The sequence below is a fragment of the Gadus macrocephalus genome, chromosome 7 (genome assembly GCF_031168955.1).
Source record: "Gadus macrocephalus chromosome 7, ASM3116895v1".
NCBI classification, from domain to species: domain Eukaryota; kingdom Metazoa; phylum Chordata; class Actinopteri; order Gadiformes; family Gadidae; genus Gadus; species Gadus macrocephalus.
Genome location: NC_082388.1, coordinates 16,272,451 through 16,283,372, shown reverse-complemented (window position 1 = coordinate 16,283,372; position 10,922 = coordinate 16,272,451). Strand labels below are relative to the sequence as shown.

The following is a 10,922-nucleotide window of genomic DNA, read 5'->3' as shown; positions in this document are numbered from 1 at the left end:
CTGACGTCAGATTCAGAGGATATCCCGGCATTATAGAGTGGCGAAGTCACGCCCCTTCCGGTAGGGCTCATGGGACCTATGAGATCGAAAAATATGAATGGGTGTCAATGGAGAGAAAATAATTATTTTCTGGTCCCAGTCTTTATATGCCCTGGATTACACATATGTTGTTTGTGGATTTAAATGATAATTGTTCATGCAAAGAAAACTAAAAATGTTCGTGAAGAAGTTTGATAATTTTAGGTTTTATGTGAGGCCGCTTTGTGAACTACAGCTCTTCGCTGCTCTCGACGCATATGATATACGTCACCACACCCGCCCTTGGAACTCGGCACAGAGATGGCGATCTCTCTGCCCCACTTCGCCGCTTTTTCCAAGGGGAGGATAAAAGCATCGAAAGAGGTGAAAACCATTATAAATCGGGGCACGTGCAGAGTTTCAGTTATGCCGATGGGAAGATTGTCGGTCTTCTCCACGCCAGTCGCAGGGAGCGTGACGTCACATACGAGCCGTGTAGTCTTTCTCGTTGTGTTTTCTCTACAGCCTTTATCTGAACAATTGCACAATAAACGGTCGAACTCTTTGCATGAAAAATTATCCTTTAAATCCACAAACAACATATGTGTAATCCAGGGCATATAAAGACTGGGACCAGAAAATATTTATTTTCTCACCATTGACACCCATTCATATTTTTCGATCTCATAGGTCCCATGAGCTCTACCGGAAGGGGCGTGACTTCGCCACTGAAGCCGTCTGCCCATTCTGACATTTAGATTGTGTGCATGTTTACATTGTTTACTCCATTTAGTTTTTTGAAATTTTGTTCAAATCCCTTGACTTGATTTAAGCCATTTAACGTTTCTTTATGTCTTAATCTATGTGGCTTTATTAAAAAATATTTTCAACCGCACTACAGCACTCACCGCATTTTTTGCAGGAAATGCATTTTCTAGTTATACTATGACGTAATCGGTGGAAAGGGCGTGTCGCATGGACCTATAAAGAAGGCGTGGCGTCCCTAATTTGGGCTGGCACATGACGCAGCCACTGTCGACGGACGCTGTTGGTTGCAAGGTGCTGCCACTCGTCCAATGAACCTCTAGAGGGCAGCATTAGTTAAACGCAGTCATGAGGCTAAAGTCATAAGAAGAAGGAAGGACCTGACTTGGGATTGCTGGCAAGAGGAATAAGGAAAAAGAAGAGGGTGGTGGAGCTATCCGTGTTTACAAAATTATGGAGCCAAAATGGTTAAATGCCATTTGGAATGGCATTCTAGTTAGTGGACTTACGTTGTGTGCAGTGTTCGGTAAGTAGTGCCCGCAATCGAGTCTATAATCCAAGTAATGTTTCATGAGGTATCATGTCGGATCTTCGGTGAGCCAGGCAACGTACACGTTATCTTGCTTTTTTTCCAATGGTCAACGGCTTGATAAACTCAGTAGCAAACGGGCAGCGTTGTCGATAAGGCAAAACAAGACGCTATTTTACGGATTCAACCGAGTGAACGCCCATTCTCTATGGTTATCCCAAAAGGATGTAACATTAGGTCGTCTGTGACTCCAGATTTTCAGATAGCTTAAGGCTAACGCTAGCTCTGGTAACGTAGCTAGCCATCAGCAACCAAAACAAAAGGCTGGGTGATAACCCCCCGCCAGCACACAGCAGAGGTACACATCGTTCATCCATTCACCCTCCTCTGGCCAAGGAAATTTGTCAACATTCATTAAAACATTGATCACGGTATTATGTAATAACGGTGGTGGACAAGCCCTTAAATAATAACTCGGGATCATTTTGTAACACAGCAATCCTGCTTCCAATTCGAGTCACTTGGAGCAGGTAATATGTGGCGTGTGTTTTTATGAAGCCAGCCACTAACGATAAGAGCAACGAGGGAAACTAGGGCTGTGTATTTTCTCCCAGTGCTATAACCAACAGGATGTGCACAGAATAGGATCAATCCTGTGCAACCATCTGCTGTCGTGGTCTTCCCTTCGCAGTCCTGCAAAATCAGTTGTTCGTATACAAAGTGACAAAGCCTTTCCTGACTTAAGCACATTACGATTTATACTTCAGAGGAGCAGTCATATTCAACATATAAATATTTTAGCTATGGAAGGTTTGTTTCCGGTTATGGTTGAGGGGTAGGTGTACTGTTGATCCATTTTTTGCTTTCCATTGTCATCAATGCTCTCGATGCGCTCCTGCACGGTTATAGATTGACGGGATATTTATTCGGAAGTACGCTTTATGCAGTTGAATCAAACAAAGCATTCACAGCTCTCCATGTATGGTAACATTTTGCAGTATCAATTATAGTGCACAATTTATTAATTTTGTTTTCTTTTTGTTATTTGCTGATATAATTATTCATGGATACAAGTGTGTCTGTTATATTTGTTTGTGTGCAATGAAGTGATGCTCATCTTGGGCGTTTCCCTGCACTCCCTATTTCAACTGAGATAGGCTCCTCCCCTGATGACCAGGACTAAGGTTTAACCGGTTTGGATGAATGTGTGCTTTTTGATCTCCATCCTATTTCATCTGCTAATGCGATTGAATGATGAGCAGCACATATAATTAAATAAGTACAAGATAGTGCGGTGTAAATGTTCTGTTACCAAGAAGGATTAGAAGTGGCCAACTGTTGCTCCTCAACATTTTAAGTGAGTAGGCTGAACCAACGGCACTAAACCAGGTGTCCAACAGAAAATATAATTTCTTGTGCAAAGAGGAACACCTTTTTTAGCACAGTCAAGACTACATTACTTTCGTTGTTGCCACACAACGATAATGTTACACAAGTTTGCACTTGCAGAAAATCCAACGGTCTTGTCAACATTTTCTTCACTGTCCAACTGTCAAACCAGAATTGAGGAAAGAGTAGGGAGGAGTTTGCTTGTGACTGTTCCTCTTGGAACTATCCCAGGTACTTTTTTGTTTTGCTCTGCAACTATACAAAGCAACACATGCCAAAGATGAGTAACTGAAGAAAAATCATAGGTCTTTGTTATGTGCTTTACAACATGTGACAAAAGATTTAAAAGTCTGACTATAAATGAGTGAAAGCCCAATGAGTAGGACAAATAGACACACCTTCTCCAGAGTGTTCTGTCTTTGAATATGATAGCTTTATTAAATCAGAAACTTGTTCAGTGGTCAGTACATCAAGGAATTTGTGCATTCCCATGACATTAACCTCTATGGTCGTCTTTACTTGCATGACTCCATATTTCAACATCCTTGATAGTATTTCTTCCCCCAGCTGTTATGTAAGGTGTTGCACAATTTAAAACATGATTCACCCTCATTCGTTTTCATAGATTCCCGCCCCACTAACAATATCTACGGCCTTTACAAGTTGTCTTTGTTGATTTGTTTCAATTCTGATCGGTGAACATGTTGACCCGTGCCTTTTTCTTTTCTTCGGGGGTATTGAAAAGCAGCCGTTCTAGGTCTGCAATATAGACAACCCCAGAAATGCCCAGCTGGACCAAAAAGTCCAGCTGTGAAAGGCAGGAATCCAGTTCCAATGTCCAAAAAGCCTAATAAAAAGCAGACATGACAAGAACAAATCCTCGACTAGCGCTGACGTAGGCTATGACTATGTTTACATGACCATACAGTTAGATGTTTCCATGTGACACACCGGTCACGTCTTGTGAGGCTTGCCTTTACAAGACGTAGAAATAAGAACCTTCTTATTATTCCCACCTACACATAAACACAAACTATCCGATCCCGTGGTCATAATTCTTATTTAAGGCCGGGCCAAGGCTAGACCAAGAACAGCCCCTGAACGGACCTCAACCAGGCAACCTGCAGTTACCATGTACTTTATTTTTTTGTTTCCTTCCCTTGTCGACCCAGGCACGCGGCCCACATTAGCCGTGGACATAAAGACGGCCCCCGAGGTGATCGTGGAGAACGGCACCACGGGCGTCCTGACGTGTACCTTCAAGTCCAATGAGGTGGTCAGCAGTGGAGCCACGGTGCATTGGCACATCCGGCAGCTGGGCTCTGACCAGACGTCTACAGTAAGCGCCACCCACTGGCCAATCTGCATAGAGTCAAAGGGGCAGTGAACCTAAGACCCTTTAGTATGCATTACATCATCTTCGACATAGTACGTCTGTGCCATTTTGTTACTGTTACTAAACTAAGACCATTCATTTAGACAAAACAGGTGTAAAACCCTATGTTTTGGCCAGTTGCAGTATAACGCCACGGTGTGTGATGCAGTTTGTACACAACATAGCTCATCATAGCGCTCATCCACAGAGATTGTACTACTAGCCTAAAACAAACTCATAACATTGGGCTGGGTCATGCCCTTTTGTTGTCCTTTTTTTTGAAGACGTGCTGTTAACCTAAACACAAATACAATATATACAGTAGGTCATCATAAAAATCGGATTCTGTGCCGATACCGGGAATTTGGGTAAAATTTGGTAAATAAAAGATGGACCCTTTTCATGGAATCGACTGTAAATCCCGATGCCCTCTTTCAAACCATGCAGATTACGTTCTTCAGCAACGGAATAAATTACCCGGTGGCTGCCTTCAAGGACAGGCTGCAGTTCATTGGCGACCTCAACAAGAAGGACGCCTCCATACAGCTGCTAAACGCCAAGTTCAGTGACAACGGAACCTACTTCTGCGACGTCAAGAACCCCCCCGATGTGGCGGGCACGCCAGGCCGCACCGAGCTCAGGGTCGTCCCCAGAGGTGAACCTGAAAGCACCTGTTTTTTTTGCTATGTGTGTTTCAGTTTGTTGGTGTCCATGAAATGGTATCTTGTAATACGTCGGCATTCTAGAGATCATTTGTAAGTATTTGCAGGACACAATTTTCCCTCAATCTAAAGTGTGTGTGTGTGTGTGTGTGTGTGTGTGTGTGTGTGTGTGTGTGTGTGTGTGTGTGTGTGTGTGTGTGTGTGTGTGTGTGTGTGTGTGTGTGTGTCTGTGTCTGTGTCTGTGTCTGTGTGTGTGTGTCATTTCCAGAATCCCTCCCGCCAGACAGCACCGCGGTCATCGTTGGGGCGGTTTGCGGTGCTGTCATCGGGATCGTCCTAATCGCCGTGGTTACCTACCTCATCATAAGGAGGCATCAATCGCGACATGATTACGAAGGGTAGGCCCTGCTTCCTCTACGTTTTGCCATTACAGCACACAGACACACACACACACTTGCAAATGTAATCCGATTTCTGAGAGGATGTTCGTTTGGTGGATGTCCTAGCCAATTGCCTTGGTGTCTCTGCTGTGTCCTACACACCTAATACCACCGTCAAGTGTACTGCTCTCCGGGGCGGAGGGTTTGCTCATGTGTCTCTGGCAAAGGCCGAGGAGGCTATTCTCACTCGGTGGATTCCGGTTAATGTTGGACCTCCTCAGTTAACCCTCTCGGCTCCTGTACTTCAAGTCAACGATGGTCCTCGGGCGACTACAGGGGAACCTGTTTGGGGGACTCTTTCTCTTTTACTGCCTCTGTGTTTCTGGCTTGTCCTAACCAAATCCTCCCGTAACACAGCAGACAAACCGTTTACCCTGCCTGCATGAAAGTTTGGGTTAATGGAATAATCTCTTCGGTGCTCTGTCAAGGTTTAATTGATTTGGCTACTAATTGGGTAAAAAGATACCTTTCCACGCTGAACCTCTCCACCCAAGTGTGTGCGTAGCGGGCCGCGTGGCGCTCTCTTCCGCTTGCAGAAAGGTTTAACAAGGTGGCGAAGTGGCGATTTAGAAACGGTGTAGAAAGGGGTTAACGACTAACTGTACGCTTCACTGAGGGTTAGACGCTATCTCTATTAGCGGCTGTCTTGGTAACATCACTTTCGAAACACACAGCGCTTTGAACGACAACACCCCCGCCCCCACTTTCCCACGGCGTACACGCATACACCGTGCTGCAGCATGTCTACTACTAAAGCGTTTTTCTTTTTTCATTTTCTACTCAAACCTGTCTGGTTTTCTTCTCTTCCAAACCCACTGTGACTGGGCCAGTGTTTCCCTGCTTTGTTTAAATACATTTTGAAACGGGCCCTGCCGACGCAAATGCTTCCATCCATGGCTCAAAATCCAGTGGGAAACACTGCACTTGTCACTACATCAGTCATTCTTGAACTAACCCCCAACGGTCATTTCCACGTGTCCTTTCATGACCAGACGTTTGCCCGTGTTTCTGAGGCTCCTCCTCTTCCATGTGCACATGAGTCACTGTTACTTATCGGCAAGCTGCCAACGTGTTAGGAAACGGCCACACGTGACCATGGCAGTTTGCAATTAGAAAACAATGACATTAACAGTATGTTAGTATACCTTTAGCTAATAATTCAAGCGTGTGTGTGTGTGTGTGTGTGTGTGTGTGTGTGTGTGTGTGTGTGTGTGTGTGTGTGTGTGTGTGTGTGTGTGTGTGTGTGTGTGTGTGTGTGTGTGTGTGTGTGTGTGTGTGTGTGTGTGTGTGTGTGTGTGTGTTCATTCTTTCTTTGAGACCATTCAGATCAAGACTTATGCTTAATGGGTTGTGCAACCGCAAAGGAAGTGGGCTTCTCATACTGTATGATTCACAAGTTAGCAACAACAAGCTTGGCGTATTCCTCATGCATAATAGCATGAAAACGACCAAATAATTTTTTGGATGACTTTGGAATGTTGAAAGTGGAGCACAGTTATTTTATAGTTATGGTTCCAATTGATTACAGATGCCGTTATTTAAGATAATTTATTCATGATGCTGTTGGTGAATCCTTCCAATTCCATAACTGCTATGATACATTGCCAGAGCGTTGGAAGGTGCATTCTTGTCTATCGTGGACACCAAGGCAAAGGCAATTGGTCTTAAGTGTTACAAAGTGCCCCTTTGCCTGTTGGCTTCCGCTCCTCCCAGTATGTTTGTCTGCTCACTATGGGCTGTCACCCTTCGTACATACATGCCTATCGCTCATTATTATTATTTTCTGTCTCCCATTTGTTTGTCCCTTTCTTGTTTTTCTTTGTCTTCCTGCCACTTTGTGCTCTCCGACGCCATGTCGACATTGTGCGACAACATTATAAAAAAAACATCCACCTCCCTGACCACTCACCACCACCCAAAACAACAACAACCATCACCCAAAATAATAAACACCTCCACCCAAAACGACAACAACAACAACAACCACCACTACCCAAACAACCACCACCACCCAAAACCCTAACCTAGATGCACGTCTGTGGAGAGCACGACTTCTCCCACGCCGCGGCCCCGAAAGAAGGTGGAGTCCAGCCTGGCGGGCTCGGTGGGCGGCCGGCCCTCAGGCCCTGTGCAGGTAGGAGCCCAGAGCCCACCAGAGACACACCGGCGCCTCACAGGAGGCCCGAACCACCACAGCACCCCAGAGAGGGCCAGGCCTCGTTCTGACATCAAACCTCAGGGGAGCCCATCCTCTTATCGGTCTGCAGTAGGCTGTTGCAAATGTGATTGGGCCTGGTGACGGGCTGTCGATCTGAGCACGTTAAGACGACCTCCGTCGCCAGGCTCGGCTTTAGGTTGGTCCCCTGTGGTTTGACTCGGCGGACTAAAAAGTGGATTAGCACTCTGGGTAGGAGTATAGATTGCGCTCTCTCTCTCGCTCTCTCTCTCCCTCTCTCGCTCTCGCCTGCTCTCTCGCTCTCTCTTGCTCTCTCTTGCCCTCTCTCTCTCTCTCGCTCTCTCTCGCTCTCTCGCTCTCTCTCTCCCTCTCGCTCTCTCTCCAACGGTTAGCGCTGCAACAGCAAGGTGATACGCCACCACAAGGTGGCGACATTGTCCAGGAAGACATTCATCATATAAGGATTGGGGCAGTGGGGTTGGGAGGGTAGTGAACTACTGTCACGCATTTTGGGATTATAATAGGATGTGTATTTTAAGAATTTGGACACGCACAGGAAAAAAAGGACAAAACAATCAACAACATGAAAACGACGGTAACACTAATTAAATCTTGTGTATATTTGTTTGCGCTGATTCCATTCTGCCTGTCCAACTTCTGCCTTCCTTCTCTGTTGGCAGGGCCCGGTGATATATGCACAGTTGGATCACTCCAGCATCAACAGCCCCAACTCATTCCACAAACTGGACCCCGTCGTCTACGCTGATATTCGGAAAAACTAGACAAATATAACAAAACACCAAATGGACCAAAAGACAATAGATTGAACGGATACTGTGGCTACAAAACATCACAATAACAGCAGGAAAGCAAGGAGCAGATGTCCCCCCCCCTCATCGGGATTTGGAGGGGGGGGGGGGGGGGGGGGGGGACTATTCAATAATGGTAATGTATCGACACAGTTTTACTTTAGAGGTTTAGGAGGGAGGTTAGGGTGGGGGGGGAGTGGGAAGAGTGGGCTACTCCTCAACCCATACACGCCACTATGTGATTTTAATGTATTGTGTCTGTGTTTAATTGTGATGATGAAGCAATTGAAAAGCCTGTAAAAACAACAAAAACAAACAAACACAATAGTGCAAATAGATAGCATGTCATCGGCTTTGGACAACATTTGCTTTAGCAATAACCAAATGTCTTGAAACGCAAGATTTCTCATTGCAAGCGATTTAATGAAAAATTCCCGGGGAAGTCTCCTTTTACGACTGGATTAATGGCTGTTAAACGGCTTTTTTTCTGTTGGAAAGATGAAAATGTTAAGGCTATGGCTTAACCTAACCATCCAATCACAAAGTCATATGCTTAGTTGCCGCCTTTTTCCTTCTCTTGACATCTGATTAGCTCTCATCCCAAGGCGGGGCAACGGTGTCGGTCATAGCATCCGATGAATGATATTTTCATGCATGCAGCCGTGAGCAGCACCAGGTTTTGTTAAATTTATTTGGAAATCATACTCTTAATTGTCTGTCCATTTCTGTGATGAGAGCACTTAGCATCGATTTGAGGTACTTCAAGAGCAGCAGTAACTACACACCGGACACATAGACTTATCTAACCTTTGCTGCCGTCTAGTGGGGAAACCCATGCTCCGCGGATGTTGCCTACTCTGATGTAGAGTAAACCGGTGTTACATCAATATGGTGAATCACTTCTTTTAACATGCTGAGGTCGGTACAGAAACTCTTGTTTCACATCCAACTCTTAAATGTGCTCGAGTTTATAGTTATTCTTCAAGAAATGTGGTCATGCCTTGTTACTAGTATTGAAGCTGCCATCACACACACTTTGGGATAATGTTGTCATGGGGAGGGACTTCAAGCCTGTGGGCGCGGTTTAATCATTGATGTCAAATTGAAGAGTGTGTTCATTACCAGAAATCGACTGCTTATGCATGCTTAAATAAGACAAATATTCCGATAGGATTTACTAACACTTGAATCTTTTTGTCTGTTGTTTTCAAACACAAGCCAAATAATTGTCTACTTATTTGAAAACCCTTCTAGAAACTGTCTGCATGTATAACTAGGTTATAACTACACCATAACTAAATGGGGGAAAAAATCGTGTTCTTAATCTTTCTTTCAGGCCAAATTCAGTTTTTACTCCTGTACTTACGTTTTTGTCTGCTCAAGCTTTAAATTGCATTCCACACTGTTCATTGACTCTGTTGTTCGAGCTGATAAGGAAGCCTTATGTGTGTCTGTATGTGAATATTTCTCAAACGTGTTTCACTCTCTGCACGGTTTGGCCTATACACTCCCAAATGGCAGCATTTTGCATTGGTTTGTCATTCCGAAATGCGATGAATTTATTTTTTGTAGATATTTCTTGCAAAATAAGAGAGTGCTTTTTACTGTAAATCATTCCAGCACCTCCAGTGGCCACAGAGGCCTTGCTCTGCTATGGAGGATCAGTGATAGATTTGCACGGTCTTCTCCTTCAGAGGATAACCGTGCACTAAACTCAGATTCAAGGAACGCTGCAAATACAGGCTATGGATTTGCCATTTCTGATTGGGTCGCACATCAAGGTGAGCCAATCAGACACTGCGTTTGTAACATTTCGACTCCTATAGAAATGTCTGCCAATTCTGCTTATAGTGTGTGTGTGCGTGTGTGTGTATATATATCGTTTCTGGATGCATCAAGATTTAATAGACACAGGTAGATATAAATTCAACTCTTTGTAGGGATTGTAAGTCTGTAAGGCCTTTATTGTCCATTGCATTGCCCTGTTACATACTTGTGCTGGAATCGTTAAATTCTTTGTTTTAGCTGTTATTTAACTGTTCACTAGGATCAAAGGAAGACCATGTTAATAACTGCCACAACACGCTGGTGTCCCTTGGATCTCTGGGACATGTTGCAGTAAATAAGTCAGATGTACAAAGAACTGCCGCTCGTTTTTGCTGAAATACAACACATGCTGTTAGTTTGTCAACTTTAATGAAAAGCAGGTTGTTGGTAAAATGTTCTTTTGGATGGCCTGTTTGTGACTTCTGTTTTATTTGTTCTCTTGTAAAATCTGCACTGGCTTGCCTCTCAATGAACACAATGGACCTGGCGTTTCTCCTTTTATCTGAATGACACTTGTTTTCTGTTTTAATTTCTTAAAACAAACTGGAATATTGTACATGTAGTGCCTTTTAACATTTCATTTGCTGACTCAAGCATCTACTCCAAATAGAAAAGATATGATTCAACTATTTTTCCCTTACTGTATATTATTTTTCTATACACATAATGTTGCTTCTGTAGCCTCTGTGACACATTTTATATAAAACCTATTCATGGCCAAAATCCTACCCGTGTATTTAAGTTAAGTATTCTTTTGAGGAAATGTGTGTGGTTACATCTATAGTGTAGTAGTGGCAAACATGTTATACTCCCATTTTATAGGTACTAGGTGCCAGTTACTTTAATCCATAAAGTAATCAGTTACTTTAACTGAGCTTCATTAAAACTTAATACCTCACTTTGCACCACAGTATTCACCTCATGTTATAGTT

At 43.9% G+C, this 10,922-nt stretch overlaps 1 protein-coding gene across 2 annotated transcripts; it reads left to right on the top strand.

Annotated features, from left to right (window-relative positions):
* The first annotated feature begins 1,089 nt into the window (after window positions 1-1,089).
* mpzl1l (myelin protein zero-like 1 like) lies at window positions 1,090-10,718 on the top strand. 2 transcript variants are annotated; one of them, XM_060056975.1, is made up of 6 exons: window positions 1,090-1,309; window positions 3,874-4,040; window positions 4,524-4,731; window positions 5,007-5,136; window positions 7,207-7,312; window positions 8,035-10,718. In XM_060056975.1, exons 1-6 carry the CDS (start codon window positions 1,237-1,239, stop codon window positions 8,134-8,136), a joined length of 786 nt encoding a protein of 261 aa, XP_059912958.1. In that variant the 5' UTR covers window positions 1,090-1,236; the 3' UTR covers window positions 8,137-10,718. The 2 variants fall into 2 exon arrangements, with proteins under 2 accessions (XP_059912958.1, XP_059912959.1); XM_060056976.1 differs by lacking the exon at window positions 7,207-7,312 and having other exon boundaries at window positions 1,091-1,309.
* The last annotated feature ends 204 nt before the right edge of the window (window positions 10,719-10,922 follow it).